The sequence below is a fragment of the Trypanosoma grayi genome (genome assembly GCF_000691245.1).
Source record: "Trypanosoma grayi strain ANR4 Tgr_294_V1, whole genome shotgun sequence".
Classification (NCBI taxonomy): Eukaryota; Euglenozoa; class Kinetoplastea; order Trypanosomatida; family Trypanosomatidae; genus Trypanosoma; species Trypanosoma grayi.
In genome coordinates this window covers 1-19,249 of record NW_008825913.1, presented here as the reverse complement: position 1 = coordinate 19,249, position 19,249 = coordinate 1, and the positions used below count along the sequence as shown (strand labels likewise).

Below are 19,249 nucleotides of genomic sequence, written 5' to 3'. Positions count from 1 at the left end.
CCCGCCAGACAAACGTCGCGAGATTCAACTCCCACAGGACGTTGTCACCCATCGGAGAGAAGAGACACCCGCCAAAGACATACAAACATCTCCGTACACCTGCTCCACGGCTGCTGTCGTTGTCCCTGTGCAACGACGGCGCCGGATAAACAACGGCGGTGTGGCAGTAGCGCGATACCGGTGTGTCTGCGATAGGATCATGCGGGTCCGTTCCGCGAGTCTCCACGCGCCGCCACTCAAACGTTCTTTCGTCCAGCAGCCAGACATCATTGACGGAGATTACAGAGTGACCACCAAACAACACCGCTTCTCCGTCTGCCGTGGGCGTTAACGTATGCGAGCGACGAGCACTTGGCCACGAAGACCTGGTAGGGACTGGCGCGGTGTCAGACGCTGAAGGCAGCGAGACGTCGTGCACAGTCGGCGGGGCTGTACACGCGTCAACTCGGCGAAACCCAACGGACTGCAAGTCCACAAGCTCAATGGTAGAAACAACGTAAAGGTCACCAAACCACGTCGTGTCGTCAGAACCGCCGAAAATAATGACACCACTGCCGTTAAGCATACGGTGTGCGGTGTGGCCAAACCTGCCACACGGNACATCCCCGGTAGCCCGAAGTTGCGTGAACCCCACCTCCGCTTCCGTGAGCTGCAGCACCCACACATCATTTAAGCACTCCCCACTCCGCGAAACGCCACCAAAAAGAAACAGCATATCAGGCTCTATTTCCGTGAGCGAGTGACCATGACGAGCCACGGGACAGTGACCCTGCATCCCCCGCTGCTCGGCGCCAGCAACGCCTCCATCGCACTCGCCACGCCAGCAGCACCGCAGTTGCCGGCAGTGCAGCTGGTAGGCGGCTATGGGCACGCTACACGCATCATCGGCAGTGGCAGGCGTGGGAGCGGGCTCCACGAAACCCTCTACCTGGTCCGTCCCCATCCGCTGAGACCAGAACACCACACAGAAAGCACCGCCCGGCCACTCCTCCTCCCAGGTCAGACAATGACTAAAAGCGAGAGTACCACACTATCTCTCGGACGCCCAAGGCCCCTCACCTTCCCAGTTCTTGTTTCTGTTCTACTCCATAGGACACAAGAGAAGAGAAATAATGCCAAGCGCTCCATCGCACAGAGACACCAGAAACAGGAAAAGCATCAACAAGGGCTGACGTCCAGCCAAGGCGTTAAGTCGCCTCTTTCTTTGTTCCTACTCGGCCGTCGATGTGGGCCTCAAGCTAGAATCAGCAAGCACCCTTCCGGAGTGCGCAGTTCGAGCGAGGCACCGAGCCACCAACAGCGAAGAAAGGAAAGCCACGCTCTTTCTCGAAACGTGATGCCACGACGGCCACCCAGAAACCTCAACAACGGGCCATGAGAAAGATGCAAGCAATAACAAACTCAGCGTACACGACGCAAGCAGAGAGGAATGAGTGGGTGATATAAAAACAGGGTAGGTATGATGATGAAAAGCAAAAAAAAAAAAAACAGAAAAACACTCAACAATTTGACCGGTGGCCATCGCCTACGAGCAATCCGTGTATTGGCCTGGGCGTGTATTTAGGCACATGTGCCTACGAAACTAGGACACCGGTTGATGCGAATTCTCTCGCTGGCACAAGTCCTCCTCATCCACAGGGACATTTTCTACGGGGCGTTTGCCGTTACCAAAGAGCTCTTCGATCTTCTCAAGCGTGAGCCCCCTAGTTTCCACCACGAAGAACTGAATGAAAATTGCAGACAAGGCGATGCAGCCACAGACGACGCTGAAGGTGCCGCCAACCCCAACGGATCCCATCAGCAGCGGAAACACCTGCGAAACAACCGCATTGGATGCCCAGTTGCACATCGTCGCAACGGACGCCGCAGAGGTGCGCAAATGGTTGGGGAAGATCTCACCAATCACAACCCATGGCATTGTCCCGAGGCCGGGGGCAAAGAAGGCAAGGTACAGACCAAGCAGCGAGAGGAAGACCCACCCGCCCACAGAGTACGACACCTGATTGCCCAAGCAGAAGCCGATCGCAGTCATGACCACAGTGATGACGAAACAACCATATGCGCTTAGCTGCAGCAACAAACGCCGCCCCCATCGATCCACAGTAAACGCCGTGAAAACCGTAAACACAGCATTTACTCCAGCGAGTGGGATGGACAAAATCACAGGCGATTTGGGGTCATCGAAGCCCGTATCGTGCAGAATAACCGCGCTGTAGTACATGATGGTGTTGATTCCGGAAAACTGCTGAATCACGTGAAGCATGCACCCGATAAACAGGCACCTCCGCACGCCCTTCGACACGAGACCACGATAGTCCATTGAAATTGGCTCTCCGTCCACGTCATCATCGGAACTACACACATCAAGCTGGAACTCGGCTGCCACCCTCCGCGCCTCACTCCGCTCACCCTTGGCAAGAAGCCACCGAGGGCTTTCGGGTAGAAAGAAGATAAGGCCAATAAGCTGAATCACCGACGGCACCCCACCAAGCCCGACGGCTATGCGCCAGCCAACGTTCTCCGACGTAAACTGCACCAGTAGAGCAGTCACGACGGAGGCAATGAGCTGTGCCCCCGTTAGGCAAATGCTGTTGAACACAACGGCAGCGCCACGCGACGCGGGTGGTGTCACCTCCGCGAGGTACACAGGAACAGTGGCGGAGCTAATGCCAATGCCAAGACCGACAATGGCGCGTCCGACCAGAACCATCTCCACCCCGCTCGCCGAAGCCATCACAACGGATCCCACAGTGAACAGTACATCAGCAACGCCAATGCACGTGCGTCTTCCCCAGCGTGCGGCGAACAGCCCGGGGAGGAATGCGCCCACGAAGGCCCCAGCAACGGCAATGCTCACGATCAGACCAGCAATCCAGGAGTGCTCGGAGAAACCGAAGTGGTCCTTCATCTGGAAGAGGGCACCATTGATGACACTGGTGTCGTAGCCAAANAGGAATCCACCGAGGGCGGCAAACACCTTCACACTCATCCGCATCTTGGGTACTTGCCTGCTTTGTGGAAGTGTTTGGGACGGAGGGTATAGCTATTGGGGAGTAACTCCCGGCCTGTTTGCTTTCTTTTACCGCTGATTTTTATCCCATAGGAAGGCAGATGGAAGCACAAGAGGTGCAAAACAGCCTGGATTTAGATGGTGGCAACGAACAAACCACATGTGCCCAACACAGTCCACACAATATACACAGCTGTATGGTACCACACACGCCACGCACACGATATCTGTCACAATTATAATGTGTTCTCGCCAGATTTATTCTTTTTGTTTCTTTTTCTTATTTTTTTGTTCATCATTTTTGTTTTGTTTGTCATACATTTACTCACTCTACTCTTTAAGAAATATATTTCCAATGCTGTCTACTTGTTTGTTTTTTGAATTGAATCTTCTGTAGGTGAACATAAATACGCTTATATATATAAACATATATATATATAGGGTTGATCTTGAATGTTTTTGACGCCATTTGAGTGCCCGACACCTGTACAACAGCCTTCAACAAGATATATACAGGAGCATACCAAAAGTGCTGCGATGTTGAGGCTAAGGAATGAGCCTCATTGATACATATTTGTAGCTCACGCTACAAACCACATCTCTTCAACAACCTATTGTGAGCGAGCCACGAAATCAACGGTAACAGTTTCATAGAATGAAACGGCGGAGTAAGTGCAGCAAGCATGAATGCATGCCCTCTACGTATCGCATCGTCTAAGAAGTATAATAGTCGAGTGATGAATTGAAAGTATGCCGAGTGTACAACTTGAAATATTTCACAGACATCTAATGTAGAGTGTTTAGTGGGTAAGTGGAGCACCCCCAACCTGCCACCAAAACAAAAAAAAATTCATATCCCCATGTGGAGCGGAGGGAAAGGCGGTGCTTTCTTCAATATCGGCTTCGTCGACAAGGGAGTGTTGCCCTCAGTTAGCTGTGCACTTCTCATTGTCAACGCCTCCTCATTCCGGGCAGGTGCTCGTGGTATTCTGTCTATGTCATCGAAGCGGGGAGGGCGCCCCGTGTTGATATGCCTAAGAGGCGCGCTGTGTTGTGCTGGAACGTTACGCAACAGCTCAAAGGGCGGCGGACATGGCTCAGGCGTCTTCAACAGCAGCTGCGGGGAGTTGTATACCTCTGAACAACGCCGCATGGATGCTTCGGGGCCGTCTACTGAAACGCTTTCGTCCACCTTTTCGTGACTTTCATTCAAACAACTAGAAAGAGTTCGCTGCGGTGACTCAAAGAGCATCTTTCGCACACTTGGAGAGTCAGCGTCGTACCGTAAGGAGTAAGCATCATCTTCGAAGAGTACGCGTGCTCCTCCTTGTGCGCAACCGCCGCCAGCCATGGCCCTTTCAAACAGCATATTCGTCCGCGCATTCCCAAGCGTGACGTTAGAGAGTGGAGTTAACCGCGGTACCCTACACTGAGTTGGTGGTACAGCGGGTCCACTCGGCCGCTTTACAGAGGTTGCAGGACTAAAGCGCAATGCCACGGGTGAAATAAATTGTCCAATAGCCCTTGAGTTTTCGTCCCTCCCCTGCGCAGACACGCTGCCTGCACCTAGGGCGCAGGAGGAGATCGAGAGACGCCTTGCCGCCTTGGAGGTGTCTGGTCCGCCACTTTGAAGTGAACGCCGCCGTGACGCGTCAACACTCTCCTGTTGAGAACGCATACGGTTGGAGTATACACTAGGGCTTGGGCTCGCGCTAATGAACGAAGACCACATGCTGCAGTGTTGACAGGAGCAAGAAAGACTCCCATCCAAATGGTTTGCTGTATGCTTGGTGTGTGAAGTGCTGCCCACTACCTGTACTCTTGACCGCTTGGTGGGTGTTTTTATGACCGAGCGGAATGTGAGTTGCGCGGGATCTACAGCCCTGCAGCATCGAAGGCGCACAGGGAACGTCTCCTCCACACCATCGTTATACGCACCCTGTTTGTGCCGTAATGGGTCAAAGAATGCGTGGCTCAGTGCCTCGTTAGCGGTTAGGCGTTCGCGTGGATCAAGGGCAAGAAAACCTTTTAACAAATCCAGAAACAACGGCGATGGCACACAAAGACTATCAAACAGCGTCGCCTCATGGGTTTTGTGTGGGTAGCTCCTAAAGTCTGTGCCGAGTTTGGCGTGAATCTGGTGAAGAACCTGAAGGTCAGTCGACCCACAGAAGGCAATGGAGCCTGTGCTAAACTCAAACATTGTACAGCCAAGAGCCCACATATCACACGCAAAATAATTCTCTGCGCGGCCTATGAACTGCTCTGGGGCCTTGTAATAAAGCGTGCCGCGTGCATTTCCAACCTTCGCGCTTTCATGCATGAAGTGCGCCGCACTGAAGTCGCCAAGCGCCGCTTTGATTCGTTCCTCCTTGGACACGACACCAACTCTGCTGTTGCTGCCACCGCATTCCACCCCTTCTGCGTCAGCGCGCTTGAGGAGAATGTTGCTTGGTTTGATATCCCGATGCGCGATACCGCGCTTATGAAGGTGAGCGATGGCCGCAACCACAGCATACAAGAGCGGACGCGCAACGTCTTCACTCATGAATGCGGTGTTTGCAGCGCGGAGCTCTCTACCAAGGTCGCTATCCATCAACTCCATCGCGAAGAACGTGACCCTACAGGAGGTGGTGCAGCTCCCAAGGAACCTCACAATGTGGGGGTGTGGACCGAGGTACTGCAGAATGGTGCTCTCGCACGGCATGTGTGCTGTACGAGAGGATTGCTGCTGTTCCGCAGACGTGGGATAGCTTGTCCCACCTGTCATATTTTCTTCCTCCTCATCCTTTTCTTCCATATCCCCCTCCTCTTCATCCTCTTCTTCTACCCCTTCGTCCGCCTCCTCCTCCTCCTCCTCTTCTTCGTTGTTGCCAGTACCGCGGCAACCCGTCCCTCGCTGCTGGCTGATTGCATCCCCGGCGCTGTCGGGGGTGAGGGCCACCCCTCTCGCTGCCCGTGTCGCTGAGTGGCCTGTGAAAAGAAGCGAGCGGCGCGAATGCCTCAGGGGGGTCGCTGCCGATGCCGCTGTTTTTTTTGCAAACACCCGCTTTACCGCCACGAGCTCGCGCGTGTGGCGGTGTTGCGCGAGGAACACCGTCCCGCTGCCCCCTGTGCCCAGCTTCAGCTTGCATAAATCGAATTCAAAGCCGCCATGCCCCTCGCAGGGAGAATGCGGCATCTCTGCTCGTCTCCCGCCGCCCCGGTGACGTGCGCTGCTGCCGCTGCGTGGGGGGTGAGGCCTCTAACCGCCTGCGGCGTCGCTTACTGCAGGCCAATGCAGCGTGAAAAAAAAAATGAGGACGGGGGACACAAAAGCGCAAAAGAATAATAAAAAAAAGGAAGGGAGTACAGAAAGATACAAGGGTATGTAAGCACGGGCTGAAAGCACAAAAACCACGAAGTTGCCTTTTTTCTTCTTCTTAAAAACCTTGTCTGCAGAACCAAAAGCAACGGGATCAACAAAACAATCAATTGCGTGGCTTATGGAGGCAAGCTGTGTATGCCCTCAGCCGGCTGTTGGCAGCAACACCTCCACACTCTCATCGTCCACCTCGCTCAGCAGGAGCTGAGCGCACCGCTGGGTGTTGCGCAGTCGACGCCGCGAATCAAGTGCGTTCATAATAATAAGGTAGCTGTTCGTTGTCGTGCAGTTGGCGGCAACGGACGCCAGAATCTCCTCACGGAAAAGACTATTTACCACATGTTGAATGGGTTGCCGCATCTCATTCATATCCTCAACTGTCATTTGGGCTTCCTCGTCCAGGAAAAGCCGGCAAATCAATCGGCGCAGAGAAACACTCATAACATCATCGTTCACCATCGTCCACAACGCCAGAAGCTTGCTGCGAGATGGCACGCACACTTCCACCGACGGCGACGAACCCACCGTCGCAGCTTCGTATGCGTATCGCCGCAGCAGACTGCGCATGACGGCGGTGTGTGAGAGATTCTCCATCGGCACCAAGAGACGCGTCGCATGGCTATCGGCTGTGAGCCTAACCATATTCAGCACCCACCTTGCCGTGTCACTGTCGCTGCCAAACACCTCCCCAATGATTTGCTGCACGGTGGCAAAGTGCACACCGCAGTCGAGGGCGGCGGCGCAGGTGGGAACACAGTGCGCCGGTGTCAGCAGGTCGGCCGCGGCTGCGACGCGCAGCACCGCGAGTGAGCGGTGCCCCATCCACGGATCCCTGCGGCCCCTCACACCGCGACGCATGGTGAGGCACACAACTGCCACGGCATCGTCCAGCGCTAGAGGGCGTGCAGCGAAAAGTGCAGCGAGCTTGGGATCCACGACAGAGAGGTGGTTCCACACGAGCCGCGCGGCATCCTCGTCACGCCCCACCCGCCGCAGCTGCCGCAACAACGGCATGCAGCAGCGTGCAAAAGGGGTGTGCACACGAAAACTGCGGAACGTTAGTGCACACACGCGGAAAACCATCAGCGGTGACAAGCCAAGACGGAGAAGAAGACGCGGGTGCCGCAGCAGTGCCCGGCTCCACTCCCGCCGCGTGGACGACCGTGGCGATCGAAGCTGCGAGACAAAGTGGCGCCGCAACAGACGCTGCTCCTCCGTCAAAACGGGGTATGACCGGTGGCGCCCAGACCGCAGGTTGTACGTCGCATCGGCACGGCAGACGGCGTCAATCAGGGCCACAATTTGGCTGCCCTGCTGAACAGCGGGCGATGTGGCACCGACGAGATGCTTCATCTCCGCCCAGAGCTCACCGGAAGGGTCTAGGCCTTTTTTGTGGAGACGCTTCAGCTCACTTCGTGGTGTGCATAGGATATCCAGGGGACTACACTGTGTGGGGTGGAGGAAGCCACTGGCGAAAGCCGGCCCCACCTGCTGCAAGAGACCCTCATCATACGAGGGGCTCTGCTCAATGACACTCCTAAAATCATCTTGCAAGATGAATGGAATAAGGTATGGCACCTGAGTGCCTGACTTTTTCGACCTTGTTGCAACCGTCGCTGCATTAATCCACGTGAGTTTTTCGTGCAGAGGTACTACGCTCTCGTCTTGCAGGAGAAGTTCGTGGACGGCCTCCACGAACAGCACACGTGTTCGCCGTGCTCCCAGTGTCGAAAAGAATCTGTAACTCTCCTCCCCCACCTCCTCCGATTCCGAACTCCTTGTAGCCACATCGGCAGAGGAGCAACTTACTCGGGAGCGACGTTTTTGGTGCTGCTCCATCACCGACTGGTGGAGCACCGATATAACCGTGCGAAGCGTCTCTACATCACCAATGACACTTAGCGTCTCCAGCGCCTTCTTTAGCTTCACTGTCGCGTGCAACTTTGCTCGTATCCGAGGTTTGACAGCTGGTGGCTGCCAACATCGCAGAACATCGAGGGCGGTGGCCGATTGCCCAGCCTCTAAAAGAATAGCAACGCATTGCGCGGCAAGCTGTAGTGGAAGTCGGTGCATTTTCCATGTCAGACCGCAACTCGAATCGGGTTGCGAGAATTGAATGACAGCGAGGGAGCTGCTCCAGGTGCTGCTGACGCGGTGTAGGGCAGCTGTGGACGGCCCCACCTCTGCCACGAGTGGAGGTTGCTGCTGCTGCTGCTGCAACGCGTTTCTACTCGTCGCTGGTGCGAGGCGGCGCGCCACTGCAGACTCCAAGAGTGAGGTCCGCCGCGGTGGACGGGCGGCCGCCCGCCCGCAGACACTCTCCAGTGCCTTAAGCCAACTCATCCAGTGCGGCTCTACCCCCACCGACGGACAGCAGCAGCAGCAGTGGCAACAAGAACAACAACAGGAAGCAAGAAAAGAAACGAAAAGGACACTGATAACATAGAACAGAGCACCAAGGATAAAATCATTCTTTCTGTTACTTGCCCCCGCGCATCCTGCTAACCCGCACTCAACTCGAGCAGCCCAGGCAGATCATCAACTGCCATACATGCACACACGCACAGACACTCCCTTCCACCCCACTCCACCGCCCCCAACTTAGCGGGGCGCCGCGACGTGAGCCGCACGAGGGAAAAGGGGGTGGATGCCAGTGCTCGCTGCACGCTCGCCTCACCCAATCCGCGGGGAGTGGGCGGACATGAGGGAGAGAAAAAAAGAAAAGAAAAAGTTCTTGCAAATAGTTGAAACACACACACGCACAGAGACGCAGATGCTCTGAGCGAGGAAGAACACCTGCACCCACGCACAAACGAACAGAGGGCGAACTAAACAAAACGTTACACTGCAAGGACTCTCTTTTGACCATTTGTGAAGCAATATCTATTCTGAAAAGAATCCTTTTTTTTTCTGTAGCGGGCATCACGCACGAGATGCCCATTCATACCGTCAAGCCCACGGAGTCACTTGCAATAGTCTAATCGCCACGACTTGGCATGCAGCACTCTGGGTGGAAGGCACCGACACCAATAACAAAAACAAGAGCAGCAGCCACAGCCTATGCTACAGCAAACAAAGATATTAATTAAAAAAAAAAAAGAATCCGGGACAACACGGCTTTTATACCAGAAGAGCAAATACTTGGCGGATTCAAGGCCACGAATAGCTCCTGGAATGCTTAGGTACTTTGTACAGGTGCAGCAAAGGGTTAACGGATGCTTCCTTTGACAGTGACCATCGTCTGTTTCTCATGGGGGGAAGCAGTGCCATACCACGCACAAAGGCACTATCATCATTCACATCTTGCTTATTACCATCAGCCTCAGGATCGCTATACGTGGCATCTGGCCCAACAAAGCTCGATCCCAAAGAGTTCATGACAGGCTTCTCCGACTCCGACTCCGACTCCTCTGGTTTACTTGTTCCAGCAACAACAGCACAATTATCCCTCTCACCTTGAACGGTATTATCATCCTGATCACCACAAGCACCATCAGTTATCTCTACAGCCCCCGTCGCAGCAACACCAACAGAAGCAGAAATGGAGGAAGCAACCCCCTGTTGGTCCGCGCAGCAAATACCATTCCTCTCTACAGTGTCTAGAATCGGAGAGATTAAAACCCGTTTTTCTGAGTTTGTTTCGCTTGTGGACAAGCAGTGCAGCGGCACCGCTGGTGGAAGTGTGAGGGAGAGGGGGGGTAACGACGACCGCCGCCGCACAGGAATAATCATCCCACACTCCTTCACACTGCTGGGCTCCTCCACCGTTCTGGAATCTTCCCCTGTTTTCCCAACATGCTGATCCACCAGAGGTGCTTCTGGAAGAAGTGGAATATTTTGACTATTTTTCCCGGTCGCATGCTTCACATTGTCGCTCCGCTCATCAGTGTTGGCATCCCCCTTCGGCTCCTCCTTCTCAGCATCACTCTTATGTCCTTCCGCAGCCTCCGACGCCATCAGCAGAGAGACCGATGAGATAGACCCTACGTCGCCTGTAGCGTCAGCAGGCGGGTCTCGGTCGTTCATGCCGTTCGCGCATGTACACTCCTGTTCACTAAAAGCGTGCGCCTCCTCTTTTTCCCCCACAGTGCAAGAGTTCCCGGCAACTTCGACATTATCACGGGGGATTCCGTCGGTGCGCTCGAGATGACTGGCTTCAGAGCCCACCTCCGCCGTGTGTGCGCCAACCATCTGCGAAGCCAGGCTCTCAAGCCTCACAAAGCTTTTGTTTGCCCCGGTGCCATCGCTGCTGAGATCGCACTTTGCAGAACAGAGAACATGGCTTTTGCTGCTTGCACCTTGTACCATGTCGCTACCAGCGGCAAGGAATACGACTTCATTTGCGTCCTGTTGCAATGGAAGTGGGACGTCGGGAGTAGGGCCCTCCTTCAACTCCAGCGAGTCCCGGCACAACGGGTCACGGTGCAGGGTTGCAACGGCAGTTGGCACGACAGAATCCGTGGGCGTTTCATCGTCACCATTTCGACTGCCAGGGCTACAGCTCGTGCATGTGATGTCATCCATTGTCTCACCCAACGGTGTAACAGGCCACGTCTCATCTACATGCTCCCGCGTTGCTGCGTAGCGTGGGCTCTGCAGAATGGAGGGGTGGAGGTACCAGTTACGAGGAATTACAGACTGTGGGAGCTCACTGACGCGCGTGGGGCCGGACGGTTGGGCCTTTGGGGGCTCCTCGTCGATTAGGCGGTGTACGTACGCAGCTAATTTGTTGGGAACAATTTTGTTGCACACACGCGCCGCACGGTTGCACCAATCCGGTACCCGAAGTTTCTCTACAGTGGAGAGGAGATCACAGAACCGCTGAGCAAAGTGATTGCAGTTGTGGCTAAGAATATGGTAGTCGCAGCTGCGCCACTCATTCTCCAGCCTGTGGAGGATTGTGTCCACCTGCTGTGGTGAGTGTGTAGTAACACCAAGAAAGATTGTGCGGTAGAGTGTACCAGCGGCCTGCCCCGGGTAGACGCAGAAGAGCCCAGTGGAGCTTGCCGACTCCGCGGACTCCCCGTAGCCCCACTCGATGCCGTACACGACAATGCCGCTGTGGTAAACGCCCATTCCTAGCTTCTTGAGCTTCTTGTTGTGGTGCAGCAGACTGTAGACGTTCAGCTGCACCATCACCTCCACGACGCGCTGCGAGAGGAGCGTCGGGGGTGGGCAGCGTTCAAGGCCTTTACCCTCCATCTCATTGGTCGCATTTCGCTTCTCTGCTATCACGTCACTCTCATTCTGGCAGCAACAAAAGACCATTTGCTTCTTTTACTCCTTCTTTGCGTTATTATTTCTTGGTTTCTACTCTTTCAGTGACTGTTCCCTGCGTTTTTTTTTTTTCNTTTTTTTTTTCTTTTAGTTCCCTCCTCCTTCGACTGTTCCACGATGGACAGAAAGATGCTACACCCTCTTTGTGTGTGGAATATCACACTTATATCTCCAACACTGAGAGCGTGTGTGTGTGTGTGTGTGTGTGTGCCTCACCGTCGTCGCCGCCTCTGCCCAAAGCACTGGCGGGGCAACAGAAAGGAATGCACTGCAGCGGGGAGAAAGCGTGATATATGTTGTTGTTGTTCGGGGAGGAGGTTGGATGCAAACAAGAGGAAAAAGTGGGGGAAAAAAGCGTCGCATGATTCATTGATCAGTGGAAAGAAGAAAATAGAATGACCGCTCTCGATTTTGATCACTTAACAGAGTGATATTTCATCGACGATGGGTGTCTCAGCCTCCGCTGAATCGATTGCTTACAGAAACTAACAGGAAACCAAAAAAAAAATATAGAAATATGGTAGCCAGGTCAGCTTTCTGGCGTGTGTTGGTGGAGGGGGGCAACGCAACATCACTGTTGGTTTAAAGCTCTGGTGAGAAGACGGTTGATAGTATTGTTATTTGCACCATCACACAACGCTCTTCTCCCCGCACGCCGTAGTTCTATGATTGTTGGAGCAGTTCCCCTCGTTGCAGTCACCGCTTTGTGCTGTGGTATACGTCACACTCGTGGAGGGCGTCGATCCCGTGTCCGTGTCCGTGTCGTCACGGCCGGTCTGGCAGCGTTTCCTCCGTCTGGNACGTCACACTCGTGGAGGGCGTCGATCCCGTGTCCGTGTCCGTGTCGTCACGGCCGGTCTGGCAGCGTTTCCTCCGTCTGGGTGTAAGCGTCCCCTCCAATGTGTCCTGTCGCTTGATTGGTCCAGCCTTTGTGACACACATTCTTGCGTTTATTGCCATGAGCTGCATCTTTTCTTGCTCAAGCAACATCACTCGCTCCTGGAGGCTCGTGATCATCTCGTTATACTTGTGGCGCTCACGATCGAAGGCTGCATTGCAGCGCACACAAATACGATACGCCTTGGCGTTACGCGCGGAACCCCCCGACGCAGACCTCTCGCCGTTAGCCTTTGTGCCGGGCGAGCCTGCACGCGCCTCCTCTCCCCTTGTACCGGTGCTGACNCCCCCCGACGCAGACCTCTCGCCGTTAGCCTTTGTGCCGGGCGAGCCTGCACGCGCCTCCTCTCCCCTTGTACCGGTGCTGACGGAGCGGCTGCCATCCGTGTGGGGTGGCAGCCGCGGAATTGGGGATCCGCCACGCTGTGATGTTGGCAGAAGGCTTTTCGTTGTTCTTGCTCCTTCTGCTAAAACTGAGAAGGGGGCATGCGGCAGCAGCGTGTGGAACGAAGGAGAGGTCTCCTTAACGAGCTTTGACGATGGTGCCATTGACGCTTCTTCCTCCGGCGACATCCTCCCATACGCACTCCCGGCAGTGCAGGTTGTGGTGAAAACGGAGGGGGGCTTTCCTCGCACCATTGGGCCCAGTGTTGATGAAGCACCGCTCGGCACGCCGCTCGTTGAGCGTAGAAAGCACGTGAGCGACGATTGTGGCAGCAGCCCCCTCCGCTCCATGCTGCCGGAGCGCGATGTGCGCATGGTACTGGCACTCCGCGCGCGCCCCATCTCCGAATCACACCAGTTCCTCCTGCTGCTGTTGGTACTGCCCGTACGCGCAAAGGGCGACGCGTGCGAAAACGACGCCGCACGGTGCCTTTGCGGGCCGAGGGACGCCCGAGGCAGGGACTTGCCCAACTCCAACAGGTTGATGCCGAATAGTCTCGCGAGCGGCACCTGGTGTCCAACGCGCACCATCTCCACCGCGAGAGGCTCGACGCTGCGGTCAATCTCCCAGCAGCCCTTACGCGTCGCCGCCACCCCGCCACGCACCGACAGGAAAAGAACGCGACACAGCGACGTGAACTCATCAACATCATCCATTGTGCACAGCTCCATCTCGTCCGCCTCCACCTCGCGGCGGAGGAGGTTATCGTACACATTTGGGAAACGGTACACGAGGGCGCGTGTTGTGGCAATAAAACGCTCACGCACTTCCTTAATACTGCGAGTGCCGTTTGGAAGAATACGATACTCACTGTTGTACAGCTTCCCGTCAATCTCCAGTTTGGCCACGACTGGCACAGGGTTGTCGTTATCAAGGCGGATGCTAAATGCGTCTTGCTTCATTAGTACATAAGCCGCAGGTGAGGTCCCGACGATAAACATTGGGCAGAAGCATTCGTCTTGTATAAAGCGGACACGACAGCTGGAGCCCACTTGGCTGATGCGCCTTGCACGAATTGTCTCCGTAGCACCTCCCTCGACGCGCATTCCATGTATTTCGTCCGCGACACCAGTGGATCCACTGCGGTGCGAGAGCGAGCTGAGAGATGGAGTGACTCCCAACGAATGCATAGCTACAGCAGCACAGCACGTGGCACTGGTGGTCCGTGGGAATGGAATAGCAACACCTACGGGAGTGATAGGGTGCTGCTGCTTCTTCCACACAGCTGGACCAGGGAGCGACGCCAGGGACACGCAGCACCAATCTGCACCTACAGAGCACCGAGCGCTAACGACTAGACGGAAGGAGAGACTTCAACAAAGAAGGAGTAAGACAAGACAAAAAAAAGAAAAGAGAGAAGTGACGTATGCATCTGCGCGGGTGGGTGTATGTGTATGTGCTGGCACGAGAGCGCATCGCTGCACACCGATGCCCACACAGGCACACACACACACACACACACACACACACACACNCACACACACGCTCTGCCCACCTCTCACGAGCGAGGGCGGGGGAAATAAGCGAGAGGACAAAGAGCGCAAGGCAGTAATTCAATATGAAAGGCGCACCACCTATCCTCTCCCTTCTCCTTCTTGTGCACGCACTCATCCTGTCCTGAATGTGAGAAAGAAGGAATACGCAATATCTACCTTTGGGATGCAGAAGGTCTCTCTCTCTCTCTCTCCCTTTTTCTCTCTCTCTCTGTTTTTCTTCTTTTGTTTATGCGAGGGAAGGGGGTTGTCTCCACTGCTTCCTTGTTGTTTCCATGCCCGTGCTCCTTCTCCATTCCCCTCCACCACCAACTCCCCCCATTTTCTGTTGTTGTTGTTGTTGTTGTTCTTTTTTGTTTTTTTTTTGGTTTTTTTTTTGTCTTTCCCCCCCTTTTTCATAAACATCTTGTTTATCCTCACCGTCTGCTGGCTCGGGCTCCTGCGCGTGACCTCTCGTCGCTCCCGCTGGCCATGCATAGGCGCAGTCCACACACGGCGCGCGCAACAACATGAAATAACGTCACGAACACAATGTGCACACAAAAATCAGACAAACACACACGAAGGAAAGAAGCGTTCTTCCGTGTCACTTCCGGCCCTTCATCGACGAGTTCAGCGTACAGGAGAGCTCCTCCTCCTCGCGCAGCATGCCGGTGATGCTGTTCAGCAGTCCAAGAATTGTTTCGGTGTCCTGCTTCTGTCGCACCAGAAGCGTACGCACGCGGCCCACGTACTCGTCAACAGAGTCAGAGTCCTCAAAGGCCTGAATCGCGCGAATCTCCTCCTTGATGCCTGTCATTTTGGTGTCGATGTGGCGGCGGTGGAAAGCCACGAGTTTCTCCTCTGCCTTCGCAATCTCCTCCACGACATGCGCGTGCACCTTGCGGACCTGCTTCTCCTCGCTCTTCGCCAGCGCGCCGAGCGGCGTCCCTCCGGTGCTGTCATCGTCCTCGTCCTCCTCCTCGTCGCTCTCGTCGTCGAGGGCGGCGATGTGGTTCTGCACGATCGTCGCGATCTTAGGGTCCCGCACAATAATCTCCGGCTTGGAGTGCCGCTCCTTACCCGCAACGCCACCGGCTGGCCGATTGGCGCGCTGCCGCGGCGGCGGCGGCTTCGCCACCTCGTTGCTGCCGTTGCCCTCCTCCTCTGCAGGCCGATCGCCGTCCGGCACGCCAAAGTTATCGACCCACTCGGGGCGGGATTTGATTGGCGGCGGCGGCGCCTCAAAAGGCCTCGCCTTCTTTACTGGCCGCCGCTCCGCCTTCTCAACGGGGACCGCCTTGGACTCTCCGCCGAGGTCCTTCACGCGCTGCGTGTAGCGTAGCGTGTTCAGCGTGTTCACGCAGTGCGCAGAAGTGGGCGAGATGGTCGCAATCATTGTCGTGCGGCTGTTGCCGACGAAGGAGTCGCGTAGGACTTCAGTCAGGATGGAGCCACGAAAGGGAACATGCGACTTGCCCATTCCCAGGGCACGAATGCACTCCTTCAATGCGAGGAGGGACTTGTTGATCTCCGCACCCTCCATGCGGGTTTTGCGATCACAGTCGAACGTATCGGCACCCCGCTCATTACCAGCTAAGTCAATGAAAGATATGCGCCCAATTGTCTTGCTGCGCCGATTGCTCGGTTCACGCACCTCCAGCTGCAGGACGGCGTGTGAGCGGCTACTCTCGCTGTTAGCGCTGGTCTGCCCAGCAGCCCGGTACGCGCTGCCACGGGAGATGATGTCAAACAGGCCTTGAATGTCCGTCACCTTGTGCTCACTCAAACCGCAAATATTGATAACTTTCTCCGCGTCTTCACGCGCCACTAACCGCTCCTTGTTGTTGAGCAGATCAAAGATCTTTCGGCCGTAAATTTCATAGAATGAGATGTACACCTCCCCGTTGAGTGGGGCGGCACGTGAGAAGATTTCCTTCGCCGCGATCGCGTAGAGACCAGCCTCGTGGTCATTACCTAGCATTGTGTGCGTCTTGCCACTGCCAGTCTGGCCGTAGGCAAAGCAGGTAGCGTTGCCATGGTTGAAGATTGTGTCAATGAGCTTGGAGCAGCAGCGCTGATACACCAGCGCATTGTTGGAGTTTTCATCCAGTACAGTATCGTACGTGAACTGGTGCCGCTCAGTGTAGGGTGTCAAGTCGTACTTCACCTTTGGCTCATTCACCACGAGGTGAGGCGACTGCACAATCACAATGTCCTTGTCCGCGTCAGCGGTGGGACGCTTGCGCACGGCGACGCAGATGCGACTACTGTTCATCGCGTCCCTGTGAGATACACACACACACACACACGCTTACACAATCCAACAACGCCCTTCCAAAAAAAAAAAAAACAACACTCAGCTCCTTTTGCTCTGAGTGCCACAGTTTGTTTTGGCTGCAACAAGAGAGCGGCCTTGGTGGTTCCTTTTTCCTTTTTCTTTTTTTGTTGCCTTTTTTTACTGCTCCTCGTCCTCACAGTAACGCGCAGGATGCAGAAGCGAGAACAAGCCAGTGAGGGATGGTGACAGCTCACTTCTTCTTGAGCCAGTCACACGAAAAAAAAAAAGAGCACACGCACACAAAGGCCAAGGAACAACAGCAACAACAAGACGAATCGGGGCAAAAAGGCAGCAACCACAACAACAACAACTGCAAGGATTGAAAGGGACACGTGCAGCAATAAAGCACAGGAGGAGATCACCACGACAAAACACCAAGGCGAACAAAAAACAAACGCTTTCAAATTATTCACAGACACAGACAACACACATACATAGAAGAACATATATATATATATATATGTGCTTGCGCGCCAGCTCCTGCTGCTGTGCAGAAACAATTTATATTCACTCAGCTTTACCTCTCTCCTTCGTTTTTTCCCCCTTTGGGAGGCAGCTTACCCACACACGCGAGACGGCCTACACCTTGCGCGTATCTTTTCGCTTGGGGCGCATCACCGTCGTCACGCTGTCTCGGTGGCGGCGTGCTACGGCTTCTCCGCTGACACGGCAGTGAGGCGATTCAGGGTGCCCATGGTGTACTCCTTCGCGGCGAAGCAGGCGGCGTTGGCAGGGAAGGCACGCAGGAGTGCTGGCGCAATGCCACGATAAAACCCCTTAATGCCGCGCTCCTTGAAGACGGCGCGAATCGCCGCCGTCGCGCTTATGCCCTCGTGACTCGCCTGCACGCGTGTCTTGATGACGTCCAGTGGGATCGCAAAGGACCACATGCCAAGCCCGCCCATGCCGCCAGCGAAGAGCGCCTCCGATACGGTCGGCTTCTTCGGATCCGCACAGACGGCCATCTTTGTGTACTCGTAGGCGCCAAACCACGCCATGCTTCCAGGCACATCGCGCAGCATTGTCGCCCCGGTGCCGCGGAAGAAGCCGCGCAAACCCTCCTTGTGATAAATCCGCGATATCACACCGCGAAGTGAACCGTCCGCACCTGAGTTGAGCGCCGTCTGCTGGCGGATCTTCAGAAGCTCTGCGGGCCCCAACACAAGGGACCCAAGCACGCCGGTGCTGCCACCGCAAATCATCACGCTTGTCATCGACAGCGGCGTGTGCGAGTCCATATCCTTAACCCAGCGGATGAACTTTTCGGTCGCATCGTACGCGAGAAAGTAAAGAGCGAAGACGACGCCAACGCCACTCATCGGGGCGACGACCCCTTTGTAGAGGGCGAATGGACCACCCTTCTTGACAACACTCACCACGCAGCCCACAGCGCTCGTGTGCTCGCCCTTGCTGTCCTGCATCAGCGTCTTGACCGTGTCGAAGGGATGACCCACGAGCAGGTTTCCAATCCCGCCCACCCAGCCGCCAATGAAGCTGTTCAGTAGGTCCATATGTATAATNTATATATATATATATATATTTCTTCTTCTGCGCTCTTTCTTTTTCGTCCGTGTGTGGTATGTGCGTGTGAGTCTATATGGGGAGGAGCTCCTCTTCTGTACAACCCCACCGCCTTCCTACGTCAGACGTACCCTTATCTCACACCTACGTCAGTGGAGTGTTGTCCTCCCCGCTGCATTTGTGTTTGGGGTGCGTCACACACCACGAAAGAAGAGAAAGAGACGGAACACGTCCAGTAGACAACACCGTCGGAGGTGCTTCACCTACACAGGGAGAGGAGAGAGATGTATATACAATCCAGGANGAGCCTCACAAATAAACTGTCGCCTGCTTTCCTAACCGTATCATCGTCGACACTAACCTACGCTCAGATATCTTTCTGTCTCTCTTTTTTAAAATTCTCAGTGCTGCTTTCTTTATTCCCATTGGTCTCCTATTCTTTTTCTTGCCCCCACCCTCAAGTACACCGAAACGTCCTGCCCCCAAACGCCTGTGCCTCATACACTGCGCGATGGCCGAGGCGTCGGGCCCATTTCTACTACCATTGTTTTCCTCCGCACCCTGTCCACACGCCCCTGTTGGTGGGCCTGTGCTTCGCTCCTACACGTTGTGCAACCACTATGCACGGCAGCAACTATGAGGTCAGCAGAGTCTGCGGGGGCGTCTACATCGCAGAGGAAAAACAACAAAACGATGCCTTCGTCCGGTCCCGCATCACACCGCCGGTCACAACTACTGCACACCACTTACGCTACACACATCAACTCCCCTACGAGAAGAGCATCAGGAAGGCAAGCATCAGCGCGAAGAGGCCGATAGCCTCCGTCAGGGCGAAGCCAAGAATGGCGTAGTTGAACAGCATCTTCGTCAGGTTTGGCTGCCGCGCGCAGGCGACCAGCAGGTTGCCGAAGATGGTGCCAAT

The 19,249-nt window shown here is 55.1% G+C and overlaps 8 protein-coding genes across 8 annotated transcripts; all 8 read right to left on the bottom strand.

Moving 5' to 3' along the window:
* On the bottom strand, positions 1 to 943 carry DQ04_02941070 (kelch repeat protein; the record flags this gene model as incomplete). The annotated part of the gene is made up of 1 exon (XM_009312357.1): positions 1 to 943. A coding segment is annotated over one exon (943 nt), but the record flags the coding sequence as incomplete, so codon positions are not given.
* A 639-nt stretch (positions 944 to 1,582) lies between these two features.
* Positions 1,583 to 2,995, bottom strand: DQ04_02941060 (sugar transporter; the record flags this gene model as incomplete). The annotated part of the gene is made up of 1 exon (XM_009312356.1): positions 1,583 to 2,995. One exon carries the CDS (start codon positions 2,993 to 2,995, stop codon positions 1,583 to 1,585), a length of 1,413 nt encoding a protein of 470 aa, XP_009310631.1.
* Positions 2,996 to 3,860: 865 nt separating this feature from the next.
* Positions 3,861 to 6,191, bottom strand: DQ04_02941050 (putative protein kinase; the record flags this gene model as incomplete). The annotated part of the gene is made up of 1 exon (XM_009312355.1): positions 3,861 to 6,191. The coding sequence occupies one exon, from the start codon at positions 6,189 to 6,191 to the stop codon at positions 3,861 to 3,863; it is 2,331 nt and encodes a 776-aa protein (XP_009310630.1).
* A 327-nt stretch (positions 6,192 to 6,518) lies between these two features.
* On the bottom strand, positions 6,519 to 8,717 carry DQ04_02941040 (hypothetical protein; the record flags this gene model as incomplete). The annotated part of the gene is made up of 1 exon (XM_009312354.1): positions 6,519 to 8,717. The coding sequence occupies one exon, from the start codon at positions 8,715 to 8,717 to the stop codon at positions 6,519 to 6,521; it is 2,199 nt and encodes a 732-aa protein (XP_009310629.1).
* An 807-nt stretch (positions 8,718 to 9,524) lies between these two features.
* On the bottom strand, positions 9,525 to 11,642 carry DQ04_02941030 (hypothetical protein; the record flags this gene model as incomplete). The annotated part of the gene is made up of 1 exon (XM_009312353.1): positions 9,525 to 11,642. The coding sequence occupies one exon, from the start codon at positions 11,640 to 11,642 to the stop codon at positions 9,525 to 9,527; it is 2,118 nt and encodes a 705-aa protein (XP_009310628.1).
* A 774-nt stretch (positions 11,643 to 12,416) lies between these two features.
* On the bottom strand, positions 12,417 to 14,123 carry DQ04_02941020 (hypothetical protein; the record flags this gene model as incomplete). The annotated part of the gene is made up of 1 exon (XM_009312352.1): positions 12,417 to 14,123. One exon carries the CDS (start codon positions 14,121 to 14,123, stop codon positions 12,417 to 12,419), a length of 1,707 nt encoding a protein of 568 aa, XP_009310627.1.
* Positions 14,124 to 15,072: 949 nt separating this feature from the next.
* DQ04_02941010 (putative MCAK-like kinesin) lies at positions 15,073 to 16,743 on the bottom strand (the record flags this gene model as incomplete). Its single annotated transcript, XM_009312351.1, has 1 exon — positions 15,073 to 16,743. The coding sequence occupies one exon, from the start codon at positions 16,741 to 16,743 to the stop codon at positions 15,073 to 15,075; it is 1,671 nt and encodes a 556-aa protein (XP_009310626.1).
* A 710-nt stretch (positions 16,744 to 17,453) lies between these two features.
* DQ04_02941000 (putative mitochondrial carrier protein) lies at positions 17,454 to 18,227 on the bottom strand (the record flags this gene model as incomplete). Its single annotated transcript, XM_009312350.1, has 1 exon — positions 17,454 to 18,227. One exon carries the CDS (start codon positions 18,225 to 18,227, stop codon positions 17,454 to 17,456), a length of 774 nt encoding a protein of 257 aa, XP_009310625.1.
* Between the last annotated feature and the right edge of the window lie 1,022 nt (positions 18,228 to 19,249).